We start from the raw sequence: 21119 nt of genomic DNA on the forward strand, positions 1-21119 counted from the left end.
GGAGCAGCTGTTCCCCTTAGTTGAAGGGTCAGTTACAAGGGGACATAAGTTCAAGGTGAGGGGCAGGAGGTTTAGGGGGGATGTGAGGAAAAACTTTTTTACCCAGAGGGCGGTGACGGTCTGGAATGCACTGCCTGGGAGGGTGGTGGAGGCGGATTGCCTCACATCCTTTAAAAAGTACCTGGATGAACACTTGGCACGTCATAACATTCAAGGCTATGGGCCAAGTGCTGGGAAATGGGATTAGGTAGGTAGGTCAGGTGTTTCTCACGTGTCGATGCAGACTCGATGAGCCAAAGGGCCTCTTCTGCACTGTATGATTCTGTGATTTTGTGAGGGAAGGACAAAATTTCAATATTGAGGTCCTAGGAAAGAATGAATTATAGTAGGGATCTATGCAATGAATATTGATTTCAACACAACAAGCTGTAGAAAAAGCAAGTAGGAAGGCATAGCAGCTTAGCAGGAATGAGGCTTCAAAGAATCAGGTCACCCCTCAGTCTTCTCTGCTCCAATGAAAACAACCCAAGTCTATCCAATCTCTCTTCATAACTTAAATGTTTCATTCCAGGCAACATCCTAGTAAATCTCTTCTGTATCCCCTCCAGTGCAATCACATCCTTCCTGTAATGTGGCGACCAGAACTGCACACACTACTCCAGCTGTGGCCTCACTAAGGTTCTATACAACTCCAACATGACCTCCCTACCGTTGTAATCTATGCCTCGATTGATAAAGGCAAGTGTCCCATATGCCTTTTTCACCACCCCACTAACGTGTCCCTCCGCCTTCAGAGATCTATGGACACACACGCCAAGGTCCCTTTGTTCCTCAGAACTTCCTAGTGCCATGCCGTTCATTGAATATTTCCTTGTCAAATTACTCCTTCCAAAGTGTATCACCTCACACTTCTCAGGGTTAAATTCCATCTGCCACTTATCTGCCCATTTGACCATCCTGTCTATATCTTCCTGTAGCCCAAGACACTCAACCTCACTGATAACCACCCGGCCAATCTTTGTGTCATCCGCAAACTTACAAATTCTACCCCCCACATAGTCAGCTATGTTGTTTATATAAATGCAAATAATAGGGGACCTACACAGATCCCTGTGGTACGCCACTGGACACTGGCTTCCAGTCACTAAAGCAGCCTTCTGTCATCACCCTCTGCCTCCTACAACTAAGCCAATTTTGAATCCACCTTATCAAATTACCCTGTATCCCATGTGCACTTGCCTTCTTTATAAGTCTCCCATGTGGGACCTTGTCAAAGGCTTTGCTGAAATCCATATAAACTACATCAACTGCACTACCCTCATCTACACATCTGGTCACCTCCTCAAAAAATTCAATCCAATTTGTTAGGCATCACCTCCCTCTGACAAAGCCATGCTGACTATCCCTGATCAAACCTTGCCTCTCCAAGTGGAGATAGATACTCTCCTTCAGAACTTTGTCCAATAGTTTCTCTACCACTGACGTGAGACTCACTGGCCTGTAGTTCCCTGGCTTATCTCTACAACCCTTCTTAAATAGCGGAACCACATTAGCTGTTCTTCAGTCCTCTTGCACCTCCCCCGTGACCAGAGAGGAATTAAAAATTCTGGTCAGAGCCCCTGCGATCTCCTCCCTTGCCTCCCTCAGCAGTCTGGGACACAAATCATCCGGACCTGGAGATTTGTCCACTTTTAAGCCTGCCAACACCTCCAATACCTTGTCACTCCCTATATCAATTTGCTTAAGAACCTTGCAGTCTCTCTCCCCGAGTTCGATACCTTCAACCTCATTCTCTTGGGTGAAGACGGACGTGAAGTATTCATTCAACACTCTAGCGATGTCCTCTGGCTCCACCCATAGATTGCCCCCTTGGTCCCTTACGGGCCCTATTCTTTCCCTGGTTATCCTATTCCCATTGATATACTTATAGAATATCTTGGGATTTTCCCTACTTTTACCAGCCAGAGCTTTCTCATATCCCCTCTTTGCTCTCCTAATTGCTTTCTTAAGCTCCACCCTGCACTGTCTGTACTGCACTAATGCCTCTGCTGATTTGCTTCCCTTGTACCTGCTAAAAGCCTCTCTTTTCCATCTCATCGTAACCTGAATATCTCTGGTCATCCATGGTTCTCTGGGCTTGTTACTCCTTCCTATCACCCTAGCGGGAACATGTTGAGCCTGTACCCTCCCCATTTCCTTTTTGAACCCCCCCACTGCTCCTCTGTAGATTTCCCCACAAGTAACTGTTCCCAGTCTACCTTGGCTAGATCCTGCCTTATTTTACTAAAATCCACTCTCCCCCAATCCAAAACATTTTTTTGCAACATGTCGATCTCTTTGTCCATAACAAACTTAAACTGTACCATGTTGTGGTCGCTATCGCTAACATGCTTGCTCACCGCCACCTCAGCCACCTGTCCGGCTTCATTGCCCAGAATTAGGTCCAGCACTGCGCCATCCCTTGTTGGACCCTCTACATATTGACCTAAAAAGTTCTCCTGTGCACATTTCAAGAAATCCACTCCATCCAAGCCCCTAACACTATGTCTATCCCAATTAATGTTGAGAAAGTTGAAATCACCTAATATAATTACCCTATTGTTGTTTTTACACAAAGGAGCATGATCATTGTAGTGGCAGTGAAATAAAGAGAGTTTGTCATGGATTTTGCTAATTTTGCATGTAGCAAGATCCCATTTGAACAAAGAAAAGTGCAGCACGGGAACAGGCCCTTCAGCCCTCCAAGCCTGCACCGATCATATTGCCCGTCAAACTAAAACATTTTGCACTTCCGGGATCCGTATCCCTCTATTCCCATCCTATTCATGTATTTGTCAAGCTGCCTCTTAAACACCACTATCGTACCTGCTTCCACCACCACCTCTGGCAGCGAATTCCAGACACTCACTATCCTCTGCGTAAAAAACTTGCCCCGCACATCTCCTCTAAAGTTTTCTCCTCTCACCTTAAATCTATGTCCCCTAGTAATTGACTCTTCCACCCTATCTACTCTGTCCATGCCACTCATAACTTTGTAAATTTCTTTCAAGTCGCCCCTCAATCTCCGTTGCTCTAGTGAGAACAATCCGAGTTTCTCCAACCTCTCCTCATAGCTAATAACCTCCAGACCAGGCAGCATCCTGGTAAACCTCCTCTGCACCCTCTCCAACACCTCCATATCCTTCTGGTAATGTGGCGACCAGAATTACATGCAATATTCCAAGTGTGGCTTAACCAAGGTTCTATACAGCTGCAGCATGACTTCCCAGCTTTTATACTCAATACCCCTGCCGATGAAGGCAAGCATGCCATATGTCTTCCTGACTACCTTATCCACCTGCGTTGCCACTTTCAGTGACTTGTGGACCTGTACACCCAGATCCCTCTGCCCATCGATGCACTTAAAGGTTCTGCCATTTACTGTATAATTCCTACCTGTATTAGACTTTCCAAAATGCATTACCTCACATTTGTCTGGATTAAATACCATCTGCCATTTCTCCGCCCAAGTCTCCAACCGATCTATATCCCGTTGTATCCTTTGACAATCCTGTTCACGATCTGCAACTCCTCCAACCTTAGTGTCGTTGGCAAACTTACTAATTAGCCCAGTTACATTTTCCTCCAAATCATTTACGTATACTACTAACAGCAAAGGTCCCAGCACTGATCCCTGCGGAACACCACTAGTCACAGAAAAGCATTCTGAAACCATTCAGAAAAGCACCCTTCCACTGCCACCCTCTGTCTTCTATGACCAAGCCAATTCTGTATCCATCTTGCCAGCTCACCTCTGATCCTGTGCGACTTTACCTTCTGTACCAGTATGCCATGAGGGACCTTGTCAAAGGCCTTACTGAAATCCATGTAGATAACATCCACTGCCCTTCCATCGTCGATCATCTTTGTCACTTCCTCGAAAAACTCGATCAAGTTAGTGAGACACGACCTCCCCATCACAAAACCATGCTGCCTCTCACTAATACGCCCATTTGCTTCCAAATGGCAGTAAATCCTGTCACGAAGAATCTTCTCCAATAATTTCCCTACCACTGACGTAAGGCTCACAGGCCTGTAATTTCCTGGATTATCCCTGCTACCCTTCTTAAACAATGGAACAACATTGGCCATTCTCCAGTCCTCTGGGACCTCACCCGTAGCCAGTGACGATACAAAGATTTCTGTCAAGACCCCAGCAATCTCCTCCCTTGCCTTCCTCAGTACTCTGGGGTAGATCCCATCTGGCCCTGGGGACTTATCCACCTTAATATTCTTCAAGACGCCTAACACCTCTTTTTTGATCTCAACATGATCCAAGCCACCTACACACTCTTCCCTAGACAAATCGACCGCTAAGTCCTTCTCTTCGGTGAATACTGATGAGAAGTACTCATTTAGTATCTCTCCCATTTCTTCTGGCTCCACATACAGATTCCCACCTCTGTCCGAGTGGGCCTACCCTTTCCCTGGCTACTCTCTTGCTTTTTACATATGTATAAAAGGCCTTGGGATTTTCCTTAATCCTGGTTGCCAATGACTTTTCATGACCCCTTTTAGCCCTCCTGACTGCTTGCTTAAGTTTCTTCCTACTTTCTTTATATTCTCCACGGGCTTCATCTGTTCCCAGCCTTCTAGCCCTTACGAATGCTTCCTTTTTCTTTTTGACTAATAACTGGTTTTGACTGGTTTGCAAATGTAAAGATTCACAACTGAGGCAGTAAGTGTGTTCTCCTGAAGTTGCTGGGACAGAGTAGAAGGAACAAACTTGCTGTACATCTTCTGGCAACCAGTTGTGTCACAAAGGCCTGGGAGCAGTTTGCCTCAGAAGCTGATGGAATCTAAAGAATGGGAGAGAAGATAAGCAAAAAGTACAATTGTACAGAAATCAGATTACGATTTTGTGACACTATGGAGGAAGTAGATCAAAAATGAATAATTCCTTTTCTGTGAGAATAGCTGCCACTTCTGTTTTTCCTAATGCTCTGTATCTCTTTTCTGCCCAGACCCGACATTAATCTATGAGAAGTGTGTGGAAGGTGAAGAAGGATTTCAGGGAGCACTAGATCTCTTTCCATCAGGATACAGCACAAAATCTGTGGAACCTCAGTTGTCTGGTAAAACTTTAAGTCGATACCTATTAAATTTAGGCATGGGAACAAAATTTTCTTAACTCAGAAACTGGAAGAAATGTCACATAGCTTTATCAGCTTCAATCAAATTGAAGTGCATTTCCAGATTTTGATTTGCATAAAGAATTGCCACTCGTACATGCTGTAAAATGTGCATGGGAGGGTGTCAGGTGAGGATATGAATTGGGCTTGACAGTCAAGTCCCGTAATTGAATGGATCGTTAGCATTTACTGTCTAGAGTAAAGGTTGCTTGGGCAAAGTGCCTGCAGGTGCCCAGAGTTCATAGAGCCAATCTGAATATTTTGTGTATTCTGTCCATTACTGAGTGCAATAAGGCAGCAGCTGCCTTCCCTGGCGTGGCTGATATTGGTAATCAGCAGCTTTATGAAAGCAGTGTCTGGAAGCAATGTAATAAGATATTAGTCAGGTCTCATGAGTGACTCACTGATACAAGACTGGCATAATATATTTTTTCTACATTGTAGAAAAATATTTGCTAATGAATTTTATTGTGTGTGCTTCAGTGCAATGGTGCATCCCAATGCACTGCAGATTACTGGTGTAATCACTCTCTAGGAAATAAGCTACCGTATATACTCGTGTAAAAGTCGAGTTTCTAAAACTAAATTTTTAGTCAAAAAGTACCTGTGTTTACTGAAAGTAGTGGGTCCCGCCGTCCTGGGATGAAGGGGTTATCCTATGAGGAAAGGTTGGACATTTTGGGCTTGTACTCATTGGAGTTCAGAAGAATGAGAAGCGATCTTATTGAAACATATAAGATCCTGAGGGGACTTGACAGGGTGGATGCGGAAAGGATGTTTCCCGTTGTGGGAGACTAGAGCGAGGAGACACAGTTTAAAAATAAGGGACCTCCCATTTAAGATGGAGATGAGGAGAATTTTTTTTCTCTCTTCCCCAGAGAGTGTTGGAAGCAGGGTCAGATCAGCCATGATTTTATTGAATGGCAGAGCAGACTCGAGGGGCCAAATGGTCTACTCCTCCTAATTCATATGTATGTTTGTATGTATGTTCGTATGTAATAGTTTCGCGAGGTTGAAATCCACCCTCTCCCATCGTCTTGCTATCGCAGAGTTGCCAGATTGGAGATTGTTCCCATCACCCTGCCCCCAAAAGTAGCGCAAAATATTTGTAATATTTTAATTAAATTTTTATTTATAAATAAATAATAACCTCCGTGGGGACAGACATTAATTTGTATACACTAAATTCATCAAAAACAAAAAATCTATATAATTTCATTGTTTTTTTCACAGCACAGTGAAGAATATTACTTAGTAGAGAGTGCACTGTATTAAAAATCCATAAAAATCATCCTCCTCCTCTTCTTTGTAATCAAATAATGTGTCCCAATGTGCTTCTTGAATGGTATGATCATATGAATCATCATCATCTTCATCAGCAACCATGTCGTCATCAGTCATATCATTCCACAAATAATCATTGTCTGCACCATCAAGTGCATTGGATATTCCACATTTCTTGAATTATTTGATGGCAATCTCTGTTCCGATTTCATCCCAGGCCTCTACAACCCGTTCACACAGGGTTGCTGATGTGGAGCCCATATGCTTCTTCCCTTGGTGTATGTCTTATCTCCTCCAATAATTCGGTCATTCTACTTTTTTTTTATGCTATCCATGAAGAGCTTGTTTAGAGAGACGTGCAATAGCTGAACAAAGCTTGTTAGACTACCGGGAATCACTGCACTATCACTGTTTCGCCATCTAATTTCAACAACATCGTTGTCAAGGTGTATCTGAACATGTCTCAGATGAGAAGGCTTCTTCTTTACGTAATCTTCCTGGTTGGAAACTCCAAACTTTTCTCAGCCATATTTTCAAGCCACCTTTATCTATCCATCCTTTATTGTGAACATGGATGATTACCCCTTTTGGGAATTGCTTTTTTGGGAGGGTTTTTCTCTTGAAAATTGGCTTAAGCTTTGTCCCGTCAGACTTACATGACAGCACAATGTTGAATCTACTCTTTTCAAGGCCAGTTGTCTTCACTAACACTATCCAACTTTGCCTACCGCTCAACCAGTTGGCATGTCAAAACTCATGGGAGTCTCATCCATGTTCCCAATACGGGCCAATCTATATTCATTCTTTTGTTGTTTGATTATAAACCAGTGAAATGTGATAAGCCTGTCATCAAGTTCTGCTGGGAGACACTGTGAAATCTTGGTCTTCTGTCACAGTACAAAATTGTTTCTCTTCATAAACCTGGTACACTATCCAGGGCTGGCTTTGAAATCTGCATGGTCTAATTTTCTTGCTTGTTTCAGGGTGAAGATTCAGATAGATACGTGAGAAACTGAGAGTCCATTCTGGTGATTTTCATTGACTTATTTCGCAACTTTGTTTATCAACTGAGGCAACATGCTAGGCTCCCCTCTGTTAGCACATTTATTTTTAGGCATCTGCCTAAACTGCAGAGAACTCCCTCGAACCTCTAACATTCTTCTCTGATATCTTGAATTCTCTAGCTGCTGCACAATTATTTGTCTGCTCTGCAATCTCAGTGACTTTAAGTTTGAACTGGGCCGTGTATCTGCTGCACCTTCTTGACACCATGTTGCCATATTGGAGAGTGGGATTGGCGGGAATGCAGCACATGTTGACATGTGCAGACATGAGGAGCTGAAGAGTCGCCTTTAATAGTGTACTATTCTCTGATTCTGTCTATGGGTAGGTTTGCACCAGGGCAAGTTTGGCTTCAGCGACGAGCAGGTGATAAGTATAAAGAGTTCGGATTTTTTGGCTAAAAGTCGGGAGCCAACTTATACACAAGATAGGAAAAATGAATAATTTTTTGGGGGGTTGACTTTTACACAAGATCGGTCATTACTCGGATATATTAGGTACCTACGTTCACTGGAATGTTAAAAATACTATTTGTTGCCCAGTCAGAACAAACCTGTGAAGAATGACTTGAATATTTTACCCTCTGAAATTTTTTCTGGAATTAGTGTCATTGAGACCATCATATCTGTGTCAGTCAAGATTGAAGCTATCTACTGTCATCCCATTGTCATGCTCTTTCCCTGTATCCATTATTTTTCAAGTATTTATCTAATTCCCTCTTCCAGTGCTTGACTCTACTTCAATATCCACACAGTGAATTCATAGTCTAGTGACTGCTTTGCATGACAAAGCCTTCTAAGTTCTCCCTTTATGCTTTTAATACTGACCCTAAATGTATCCTCCCTGGTTATTGATTCACCACCTAGTAGAAATAATCTGTTTGCTCTCCCAAACTCTTCATATACTTTGAGCAACTCTGTTAAAACTCCCTCAATTTTCCCTTGCTATAGTTTCTCAACTTGTCCATCATAACTCGTGTTGAGGGGATGTCCAGCTGCAGCACCTGTATAAAGTAGACATGTTGCTCCTTTAGGAAGGCCGATTTTACTGTGGTAGAATTTTATTTTCTGTGACATTTCGTCCTTGGAACATTCATGTGGATCCCACTTACACTGCTCCACTGTACTGAATGCTGTACCAGCATATAGTACAGTCAGAGAAGGTGATGTCCCAGCAGGAGGAATCCTGATGGAATTTTTTATGATGCCCAGCTTCAGAGGCAGACAAAAATCAGTGAGAAAATTTCCTCATAGCTATCTTCAGACAAAGGCCTGCATTAACCAGGTTTCACCTCATTTTCCACTCTGCATGCAGTTACTCCGGGTTACCTCCTAAGTATAACTCTGACCTCAAGGAAATTCAATGTTACAACCGAACAGCTTTCTTGAACAGCATATGGAATATTTCTTATTTCAGAATTAAACCACAGGGTAGAAAATATGCTTTAAATAAAATTATTTTAATCCTTACACATTATACTGTTTCTTGTTTCAGGCAAGATGCTTACCCTTGATTATATCTTGGCCATGACTCGAAGTACTAGCTCTGACAAGGTGGTACTGGTATCAAACTACACACAGACTCTTGATTTGTTTGAGAAGCTCTGCAGAGACAGGAGGTGAGTTGCGTGACATTGCCAGTAAATAAGTGATGTACTGGAACCCTTTTAACCTCCTACAAAATGTGGATAAGAGAGGAAGAAGCTTTAAATATAGAATTATGTGACTAAATCCTACAAGATATTAGCCATGGTATTCTGAAGACAAAAAATAGCTACAGAATTTGGTTATTTGATTTGGCTGAAAATGACAACAGCTGTAAATCTTGGCTTCTGTGGTTGTAAATGGGGCTTGAACCCACAGCCTCTGATTCATAGGTATGAGAGTTACCAGATTGCTCAGTCGTGCTTCCTCTCTAATGCTACAAAATCATATCAAAAATTCACTTGTGTGTTTGTAATGTCATTCTTTTGAGGGCTGATCCAAAACCCAGCTGCCATGCTAACTCATACCAATCTTGTTCACCCAATGTGCTCCCTAACCTACGTTGGTTCCCAGTCTGGCAACACCTTAATTTTAGAATTCTAATTCTTGTTTTCAAATCCCTCCATGACCTCACTGCTCCCTAAATCTGTGTTATGACATAGCAGTTGGTAAAGCTGAGTTATTTAAAAATCCTGGAGGGAAACTTCAAATAACTGTCATAACCTATATTTTTATTTTGTATGTTTGAGATGCAACTCTGAATTCAGGCATCAGACCACCAGTTCTCGAGAGGTATTTATATCAAATTACATGAGACATTTATTAGTTTATTCAAGTTAAACATATACACATGGCTACAAATCACTACTATCATAACTTTTTACAAATTCCCAAACTAATCTCCGCTAAGGCAACAGCAGCCCATAGACTTTAATCAGGCACCAGGCAAAGCATTTTCACCGTACAAATTTAAAATGAGATTCCTTTCACTTTGGTTCTTTTGCAGACACAGTGGTAGGCTTACAGGCTTTGATCTCACATTGCCTCTGTCCTGCACACACACAACTGCTATCTGTTATACCTAGCTCGTCTCATTGAATGTAAATTCTCATTGTATCACCAGCCCCTTTGAACTCCACCTCTTCTAATGATAAAACCCTTTTCATAGTACCAATTTTATTAGTAATATAAACATTGCTTGGTTTCTGCTAGCTAGGTGCCACATTTCACTCCCCTTCTTGAATGCTCTATTCTATGAAATGCAAATGCACTCGACCTCTCTTACATCTCAAAACTATTATACATCAAAGCACCCAGACTAGCTGGATTTAATCCAACTAAAACACACCCACAGACTAAACCTCTATTTTTAAAAAAAAATTTCTAATAATATATACATTAATAGCTCATGACACCCTGTAACCTTCTCCAGCCTTATAAACTTTTTGCTGTCTAGGCCTTAAACTCTGGAATTTCCTTTCCTCCTCAGCACCTCTCTCTTCTGCTTTAAGATTCTCCTTAAAACCTACCTCTTTGACCAAACTGTTTTTTTGAGCTCATTGTCAACCAATTAGAGGCCTTTTTTTAAACGAGGTTTGAATCTCCTAAAATGATTCTCGATACGAGCTATATAAAAATAAAAAGAACAATATTTAAATACTTCTAAAAATGTTGCCTTGACCCAGTGGTAGCACTGTTGTTTCTTCAAGTTCCACTCCAAAAACTTGGGCACATATCCTAGGCTGACACTTCAGTACTTCAGTACAATACTGAGGGACTACTGCACTGTTAAAAGTACTGTCTTTCGGATGAGAGACGTTGAACCAAGCACCTATCTCCCCTCTCAGGTGGATGTTAGAATGCTAGAGCATGATTTGAAGAAAAGCAGGAACGTTATCCTTGGTGGCCTGGCAAATACTTATACTTCAACCAATATTATTAAAATGAATTATCTAGTCATTATCTTTTTGCTGTTTGTCTGACCTTGCTGTGTGCAAATTAGCAGCCAGGTTCCCACATTACAACAGTGACTACGTCTCAAAGGTGCTTCTAAGGCAGTGAAGTGCATGAGATGCTCTGAAGTTGTGCAAAGCATTATAAATGCAAATCATTTCCTAGTTTATAGAAATATTAGGATTTGGATTTATTATTTTAAAATTAAGTTCTAACTAAAATAGTAAAGTGAATGAGAAAAAAAGGTAGTAAGCAGAAGTTTAAAAAACTGAAGGGAATACAGTTTGTTAAGGTAATTAAGATATATAATATTACTATAATGAAACTGCTACTTGCATCCAAGTGGTTTTATTACATTAACAGGAGAGCTTATTTCAACATTGTGGTATTTGAGCTGAAACCTAATGAGTGACTAGGGGATGCTTAAGCTGCCAACAATCTAAGAATTATGTTTAGATAATTTATTTTTGAGTTTTGCAGTAGAGGTGGTGCAACAAAGGCGAACAAGCAATAACGGTGATGGAGACGGACCCTGAAGTTGTGTGCGTAACAAGATACATTTTTTACTTCTAGTTTACAGCTTTATTTACAGGGACTTTTATATTATACATGTATATGTCATAGAAAAGAAAAGTGACATTGAGAACATCCTTTGGTGTTTATTTCTGTTTGAAATAAGGTTTTTTTTTCTTGCTGTAGCTTTATAGTTCACACTGCAAATTTTGTAGACACTGTAACTGAACGAGATGGGCTGAATGTTTCTTCGTTGTTTAGTATTAAGTATTGTTTATTTTTTCCTGAAGGATGAATAACCTTTTAATATGTTTTCCTTCTATCAGATACCTGTATGTTAGATTGGATGGTACCATGACAGTGAAAAAGAGGGCCAAGATTGTGGAACGTTTTAATAATCCCACAGTAAGTGACAGCATATGTCTTTGTGCAACATCTTGTTGCCATAAAGTAATTTATGATTCCTCTGCACAGAGATAATGTATCACATGACTTGAACTTTAAAGCAACAGCCAACATGTCACTGACCCTCCAACATGGTAGTAACAATAAATGGAGTTACTCTATCTAGATACAGATGTTTCATGTTTATGAGAACATAGTGGAATATCTACTCATTGCAACTTGGTAAGCCCCAATAACCTTATTTGACACCAACTGCATATTTATCTAAGCTACATCCTGTTTCAGGCTGGCCTGGCATTAGAGATTCAGTATTTTATCACACTTTCAAGTTTCTTATACGGAGGTGTCCATGTGAGTAAAATGAAGCTGCAGATAGAAGTACTCCTAAAATTAATTCAAGGTGAGCTATTTCCTGTAACATCAGGCAGAATTTTACGTTCCACAGGTGGTGGGCGCATGCCCAACCCAAACGGGCATAAAATCGCATGAGATAACGTCGAGTGAGGGTCCCAACGTCATCACGTACTCACGTGATATTTCACTCGGTGGGCACATGCAGCCCAACAATTAAGCAGGTAATTAAGCTCATTAATGGCGCAATTGTCAGCGATGTTTCGTGGCCCGTCCAATCTTACGGTTGGTAGACGGGTGAATCGGCCAAGCAGCCTTTACATTTTTGATAAAACCTCATCCAAGGGCGGGATGAAATCTCCGTTAGGAAATAAAATAAAAAAATATCTGTATGAAGTGTGCTTTCAGGTGCTTGATTGTGCTGCATGAACATTTTTTTGCAGTTTTGTGTTTTATTTTATTATTTGCAGGTCTGCAGCTCCCCGAGGCAGCTGTCTGCCTTCAGGGAGATCTCTGGAAGCGATCGTCCGTGCCCACGGTGAGGTCGTGGCCCGCCCTCTTCCCGTCCGCCACCCTCTTCCTGTCCCCACCCTGGCAGTGCTGAGCTTTTCAGTGTGCGTTTCACACTGGCTGGCCGTTAACTGGCCAGCCAGCGTGAAATTGCAGTCGGGGGCCAGTTTCCCAACTACTCCCAGGCTCGCCAATCGCGCATGCCCGACGAGGGAAAAATTCAGGCCATCCTTACCACATGGATACATTGAGATGATGGGTGCCAGCTTGTTTTACTCGCAATGAATTTTTTTTGTTAATGCAAAAATTAAGTAGTGTAACCTTTGTAGATTCAAAAAAAGCAGTGACATTTTAGGTACATTTTAGCAAGGAAAGGCCTTGTTTTTTTTTTCACTGAGGCACCTCCTGCTGATATGTGATACATTATCTAGTTCATTTCCTAAATAATTTATTGCAGAGTTCTCAAATATGTGCTGAAAGGTTCGGAGAATCTGAATCAATGCTCTTATTTGGAAGGGTGCTATTACTGCTGCGGTATTTGGTGGTCTTCATTATCTTGACCAACTCTTTATATCTGTCCAACTGCCTGCTTTTCCTCCAATTCTCTCATCACACATCATTCCTAACTGCAGGAAAGGGAGCGAAGGGAAGGAAATGTTTCAGTGACAAACTGGAAGAAGGTATAGCTTTTTTTATTCAATCTTGATGTGGGAGCATCACTGACAAGGCAAGCAATCATTGGCCATCCCTAGCTACCCTTGAGGATGTGGTGGTGAGCCGCCTCCTTGAACGGCTGCAGTCTATGTGATGTAGGTAGACCCGCAGTGACTGTTTTTGGTAGCGGTTTAATGCAATTGAGTGGTATGCTCAGCCATTTTAGTGGACAGTTAAGAGTCAACCACGCTGCTGTGGATCTGAAATCACATGCAGGCCAGACTAGGTAAGGATGGTAGATTTCCTCCCCGAAGCTCATTAGTGAACCAGATGAGTTTTTATGATAATCCAGTAGCTTCACGATTATTATTAATGAGACTAGCATTTTATTCCAGATTTATTCAAATTCCCCCAGCTGCTGTTGTGGGATTTGAACTCATGTCTGCAGATGATCTGTCTGGGTTTTTGGTTTACCAGTTCAGGAACATTATCACTATGCTACCATATCCCTCGTCAAAGAAATTGGAGGAAAAATGACATCATATGGAAAGAAATGGAAGAAAAGGAAAAGAGAAATGGAGAATGAGAGTCTAATTGGAGGAGGAGCAAGAAGAGAGGGAGATGTGGTAGAAAAAAAGGAAAGATAAAGAGCATTTATATAGCACCATTCACATCCTCAAGACGTATCAAAGCACTCCACAGCCATGAATTGCTTTTGAAGTGCAATCACTTTTTTTTTTATATAGACAAATATGGCAGCCAATTTGCACACAACAAAACCCCTCAAAAAGCACATGAAATAAATGACCAATTAATTTGTTTTGATTGAGGGACAACTATTGGTCAGAAAACAAGAAAACGCCCCTGCTGTTTTAATCGTGCCACTATTAGATTGTTTACATCCACCAGAACTGGTTTAACGTCTCATCTAAAAGAATGCACCTAGGACAATGTAGTTACTTACATCGAACGTACAGCACAAAAAAAGACTATTCATCCCAACCAGTCCATGCAGGTATTTATGCTCCACTTGAGCCTCCTTCACACCATCTAACTTTATCAACATAACCCTCTATTCACTTATCTAGCTTCCCCTTAAATGCATCTTCACTATTTGGTTCAATCACTTCCTGTGGTACCAAGTTCCATATTCTTACCACTCTCTGGGTAAAGAGGTTTCTTCTGAATTTCCTCTTGGATTTCTTGATGATTATCTTATGTTGAAGATCTCTAATGTTCTTCCTCACCAATTGAAGCACTGTTTGTATCTTCTCTATCAAAACTCTTCATTATTATAAAAGCTTCAGTTAGGTTACCCCTCTGATTTCTTTTTTCAACCTTTCCTGATAGATATGACTTTTCATTTCTGCTGGTATCCTTATGATTCTTTTTTCGCACCTTCTCCACTGCCTATAAATCCTTTTTATAATATGGTGTAGTACTGTACTGAAATGTTATCCCTGTTTATGTCCTGAAATCATGGGCTTGAATCCCCAGAGTTTTGAATCAGAGAGGCAAAAATGCTACCACTGGCACCAGAGAAGTAAAGTAGGAAGGGAGAGAAAAGTGGAGAAAGAGCAGCAAGCACAGATAAATGAAGCAGAATTTTTTGTTTCATAACTCTCACTAGCATTCACAGTGAGGGGATACAATATTTTAGTGGGGACCTGGGTGACAAACTGTAGAACTACCTTGCTATTGCATTTTCGAATTAAAATTCTTCTAGGTGGGGGGAAGAAAATGGCAACTAGCTGTCTCCTGGAAATCTTGATTCCCTGTAGTCTTTTGCCATTTTTTATTAGCTAGCAGAGTGTGTGAAGATGAGAAAGCTCAGTGGAAGAAAAATTATCAGGACGAATTGAGTTCAACCAGTGTTAAAACTAGTGATATCTGCTGACATATTTTGAACGTGCTCTCATCTTCATTACCCTCTCCCAACCATGATGTCCTTCCTACCTTTGTGATTTTTGATTATTAGAAAGGCAAACTATAGCACACAATTACAATCAAATCTCTCGAATATAAACAATACTTGTATACAAGGTTTCCTCATTTTTGATTATTTTCAGAATCCTTCCATATAAAACGTGCACAAATTCCAGCTGTATACAATGGTTTTAAAAAGTAGATTTTTAGATGCATCCCAGCTGAGTTACTTCAGCCAAAATGGTAGTTAAACTTCTACACTCTCATTGTATATTTCTCAATATTATATAGTATTTTATAAAATGCCAACATAACTATGTTCTGCTCTGTAGCTCAAATAATTATGCAACTTCAGTTCTTATGAAGGGTCTAGACTTGAAATGTGAACCCATCCTGGAGTTTTACTTTCTGACCATTTCTTGGCCTGTTGGGATAATCTCCTCATGTGATGCTCCTTGATAAGTCAGGAAAACCATGAAAGTTTATAATTTGATTTTATAGCTGTCATGAATTTTCAATTTCAAGATTGGTTTTACAGGGTTTCATTATTAATTTTCTTAGAGTCCAGAATTTATCTTCATGCTGAGTAGCAAAGCTGGTGGGTGTGGCTTGAATCTGATTGGTGCAAATCGGTTAGTCATGTTTGATCCAGACTGGAATCCAGCTAATGACGAACAAGCGATGGCTCGTATATGGCGAGATGGACAGAAGAAAATTTGCTACATCTACAGGCTTTTGTCGGTAAGAATCTGCTTCGTTATAGATACTGTTCACAGAATCACATATCCTAAAATGCTGTATTTATATGATAAGGACCTGGAAGTAAATTTAAGGCAGTAATCCAGTCAAGTAGTTCCTATCCCAGGGCAAATGTGAAGTAGGTTGGGATCATTGTGAAGCAGACAGGATCACTGTGAAGTAGACTGGGAGGAGTGTGATGCAAGTCAGGATCACTGATGTGAAAGAAAGGCAAAAAACAAACTGTGATATCACAGGAAGGCCATGAGTCGATTGGCTGGTGAGTATTGTAGCTTTGTTACCCTTTCTGCAAAGTTAGGAAGTTAGTCCAAGGAGCTGGGAAATTTTAAATATCAATTTATTTTGATAAGGATTAAGTAAAGCATTTCAATTAACCACCTGTATTCAAGTGACAACTGAAGAAAAGAAGTGACTAGCTGGTGAGTCTTTATTTTTCTAAGTAGTAAGTTTCATTATCTAATAGATTGAGGAATAGCAGGGCAGTTCCGACCCCTGAAGTGCACATCCTCTTTTCCTCTTTCTGTGCGAACTCCAGGACATTTCCTGTGTCCTGGATAATCATATGTGCAGGAAGTGTCATTGGTTGCAGCAGCTCAGTCAGGTTTCGGAGCTTGAGCAGCAGCTGGAGTCACAGTGGCGCATCTGCAAGTTTGAGAGCTTTGTGGATAGCAATTTAAAGACATCATCACCTTGCAGCTTAAGGGTATGCAGGGAGAGAGGGAATGGGTGACCACCAGGCAGTCAAGAATGATCAGGCAGGTAGTGCAGCAGTCCTTAAGTGCATCTCACTCTCCAACCAGTACTCAGTTCTGAATACTGATGAAAGTGATGGTCCATCTGGGAAGTGCAGCCAGAGCCGTATTCATAGCCCCGTGGCTAGCTCAGCTCTACAGGTTGCGGGGGGGGGGGGGCATGAAGAATACTGAAAAAGCAACAGTGATAGGAGATTCGATAGTTAGGGGTACCAGCAGGCATTTCTGTGGCCGCAGACATGAATCCAGGATGATATGTTGCCTCCCTGGTGCCAGGGTCAAGGATACTGCAGAGCACCCTGAATGGGGAGGGTGAACAGCCAACGGTTATCATCCACTTTGGTACCAACTCCCTGTACCTTTTTAACAATGTCTGTTCCTGCCTTCAGGTATAGGTACACTTTTGGTAACATTCCAGGTGGGGCTGGGCAGGTAGGGTGGCGGAGAGGGAGGTGGGGAGGCAGGGGAGAAGCAACAAACTCTTGGTAATTGCTATTGAACTTTAGTGTACCTCTCACTTCAGTCTCTACAAGTCTTGTTTAAAAACATAGTCCTTTTCTTGCAACCTTTTCTGATTCGAGCATTGAAATTTGCAATTGGTTCAACTACCTTCAGAGAACTTAGCTTGATGAACAGATCTAGTCACTTAAATATCTTTTCACAAGTTGCCATAACTAAGTTGAATTTTTCAGAACAAGCAATAGGATTTGATATAATTCACTATCACGTATTTAAGCAAATAAATAATACTAATCTATATTTTTTCAGTTAGCCTGGTCTTAATCCTTCTTTCAAGTGTCAGAACTGTCACTTCTGAGTTGGAAAATTGTGTGTGCAAGGCCCACTCCAGGATTTAAGTACATAATCTAAACTAACACTTCACCACGCTACTGAGAGTGGTATATTGTGAACTGATGTTTTTTAAATGAACTCAGGTCATTTACCTCAATTGCTGTTTGTGGGACTTTACTGTGCACAATTGGCTGCTCTGTTTGCCCAGATAACAAGTGATTGCACTTCAGAAGTAATCCATTGTTACAAAGCACTTTGCGTCACCCTGAGGATGTGATGAGGTGCCATCTAATTCCATTTCTTTTCTTTAGAACATTTTTAGGCCCTCCCATTAGCGGGTATTCTTTGGTACTACCTCTTTTTGCAAAGCAATGTTTTTTATACTGCATAGAGGAAGAGGAAAGCTTTGAGCTTTCCTGTGTAGTTTTGATAGCAACATTTTATAATGTGAATTCCAGCAAAGAAATATTTGAGCTGAGATTTGTTTATGTGTTTAATTTTGAATAAGTTGTTTTTGATTAAATGGAGCATCCTATCAGATGTAAAGGTCTGGTTCTAAACATAATGAAAAATGATTGCTTTAGTCGACTCAGTATTCAAGTAAATAATTAATTGTATGAAGAGCTTTACAAGATTATGATGTGATAATGGTGATAATAGCTATGTAAATGGAAATAATGTATTAAATGGGGCCAAAGATGACTTTATCATAACAGTATCCTGTGATGTTTCAGACAGGAACAATCGAGGAGAAGATTTTCCAACGTCAGACTCATAAAAAGGCTCTGAGCAGCTGTGTTGTGGATGAGGAACAAGATGTTGAACGACACTTCTCCCTCGGAGAACTTAAGGAGCTCTTTACTCTAAATGAGAGCACAGCCAGTGACACGCACGATAGGTAATTATTATAACTAGATCAATTTTAGAGCTAACTTGATCAGCTTTTTTCAAATGTATCAAGAAAACATAAGGTTATAAGGGTTTGGTGTGAAGTGGTGTTTTGATTAATATTGAATCTATTCTCTTGATGGTGGTTAAGTTCATGAGGCATATGAATAACAAATGCAGATGGCACAAAGCTTCCCACAGGGAGAGATGGAAATAAAGATATGACTTATCCCGGCACTTGAGAATATGAATAAGTGTGCACTAGACAAGGGGAAAGATGAGCTAATAGAGAAGAAAGTGTAAAGCACAGATGAGGGCTTCAATGTACTTTCTATTTTTCTTTCCTTAATATCCCTGTACCACATGTTGTTCCTGACATGAAAATAGCTGTCAAGCATTCCAGCTCCTACAGAGGTATATTAGCAATCCAGAGTGACTTTATTGTTTCTTTTTCCCTGACCATGGTGAAATGACATGTGTTTATCAGGGATCCTCAAATCATGGTTGAATCTGTAGCACTCCGCTCATAACATTGGCATAAAACACTGAAATTAAATGGAGAACTGAAGATAGCTGACCAGTTAAAGGACTAACTGTGCCCTGTCAATCATTCTCTAATTCATAATAATGTTTATTATTACTTTACTTAGTAAACTGCAATAGTTTTGTAAATGTTTGCATGTTTATTAGTTGCCTGTATCTGAAGCTCACTGTAACGTAACTGACCATATGTTTCCTTTCTGCAGGTTGAAGTGTCGCCGATGTGTAAATGGACACCAGATGCGCTGTCCTCCTGAGGACTCAGATTGTACATCTGATCTCTCTCAGTGGAATCACTGTGCAGATAAACGTGGACTACGAGACATGGTCCTTCAGTCTGCTTGGGATGTTGCAGTCTCCTTTGTCTTTCATCATCACTCCCACGAGCAACAGCGTGGAGTCATCTGAGATGGCCAGCAGCAGTTGCAAAATTGTGATGAATAAAGACTTGTCGTTAATCAACAATACGTTAAATGAATTTCATGTCTGCGAAGTCTGATTGCAATACAGATTTTGTGGAGACCCTCAACTTCATTATGGAATATGAGTGAGCATCAGCAGGCTCCTCAGTCCATCTTGACTTCACTTGATACTTGCATATTGAAGCTCTACTGTCTTGTATACGTAGTTAAAATATTTATCACTGTTCCTCGAAGTGCTCTTGGATGTTGTATTTTTTTCCATATAAAATACTCCTGTGTCTTTGCCACTGTACATGAAATGTGAAAGACTGAACAGCAGATAATGCATGGGAGTTTTACGATCTATTCTGTGAATGGGAGTGTTTTTCTGAACTCTACTTTTGTATATATTGCATAAGACATTGGTAAATTCTAATTTGCAGGGGAAATCAGTGGTACTAAAGTGTAAGTACAATATTTCAAGTTTCCCTTTTTTTGAGCAATTTTTGGTTTGTAAATTCAAACAATTTGAGGATGTAATACTATCTTTCCTGTCTGTTGTCATCTATGATACCCTCAAAAAGCCAGTTCAAATTAATTTTTGACATCTGAAGACCATGCATCTTTAAGCCACATACTTAATTTAATAGTTCTGTAGAATTATGGTCAGTTCATGTGTCTGTAATTGAGAGATGGGCCTCTGGAAAATGTACATTTTCTTTGTTCAATATTAAATGTTTTCCTCACTTGTTTTTATGGAGATACAGTTTTTTATTTTTTTTGCTTCTGACCTAAAACACTATGGGCTGAATTTTACTAGCCCTTTGGAGATGGGCTGGGAGCTGGGTAAGGCGTCGGGAGGGCAGCCCAATGTTTTCCCACCGCCAAGGCATATTGTCAGCAGCGGGAGCCTTAGCAGTACGTAGGTGGCCAATTGAGCCACTTAAGGGCTTAATTAAAGGCCACGTACTGCATCCGCCAGCATTTTGTCCATTTCAGGAGGGGCCCTCCACCACATGGAGAGACTGCCAGATTACCGCTGACAGCCTCCCCCCTGGTGGGGGGAGACCCCTCTTTATAGCTGGTCTGCAGAGAGCAACTGGTGCACCACAGCCCTCCACACCACCACGCAGCTCTAATCAGCCACCTGGCCTAGGTTTTCTCACAAAAACTTACTTGCTCTTCAAAGGGGCCTTGGCATCGAGGCACTTTCTCCCTTATGTTGCAGCCTCAGTAGTGGCTACCACTAGTGGTGGTACTGCTATCTTGGCTCAGGAGGATGGGCAGCTGCCCTCAATTTTTTTTTTCTTTTATGGGATGTGGTGTCACTGACAATGCCAGCATTTTCTGCCCATCCCTAATGGCCCTTGAGCTGAGCAGTTTGCTAGCCGGTTTCAGAGGGTAGTTAAGAATCAACCACATTGCTGTGGGTCTGGAGTCACATGTAGGCCAGACCAGCCAAGGATGGCAGATTTTCTTCCCTAAAGGGCATTAGTGAACCAGATGTTTTTTTTACAGCACTTGATGATAGCTTCATAGTCACCTTTACTGAGACTAGCTTATATTCCAGGTTTATTAATTGAATTTAAATTCCACCAGCTGCCATGGTGGGACTTGAACCTGTATTCCCAAAGCATTCGCCTCGGCCCTCTAGATTACTAGTTCAGTAGCATT

The 21119-nt window shown here is 41.1% G+C and overlaps 1 protein-coding gene across 2 annotated transcripts in view; it reads left to right on the forward strand.

Moving 5' to 3' along the window:
- rad54l (RAD54 like) overlaps positions 1 to 20196 on the forward strand; it is a 59231-nt gene extending 39035 nt beyond the window's left edge. For both annotated transcript variants that reach the window (XM_078560894.1, XM_078560893.1), the window contains exons 13-18: positions 5004 to 5114; positions 9012 to 9135; positions 11794 to 11872; positions 15875 to 16054; positions 18351 to 18514; positions 19251 to 20196. In XM_078560894.1, coding sequence (XP_078417020.1) covers positions 5004 to 5114; positions 9012 to 9135; positions 11794 to 11872; positions 15875 to 16054; positions 18351 to 18514; positions 19251 to 19452 — 860 coding nt within the window. In that variant the 3' untranslated portion in view covers positions 19453 to 20196. The remainder of the gene's footprint in view (positions 1 to 5003; positions 5115 to 9011; positions 9136 to 11793; positions 11873 to 15874; positions 16055 to 18350; positions 18515 to 19250) is intronic.
- Positions 20197 to 21119: the final 923 nt, after the last annotated feature.

This window comes from Cetorhinus maximus, chromosome 17, assembly GCF_964194155.1.
Source record: "Cetorhinus maximus chromosome 17, sCetMax3.hap1.1, whole genome shotgun sequence".
Classification (NCBI taxonomy): domain Eukaryota; kingdom Metazoa; phylum Chordata; class Chondrichthyes; order Lamniformes; family Cetorhinidae; genus Cetorhinus; species Cetorhinus maximus.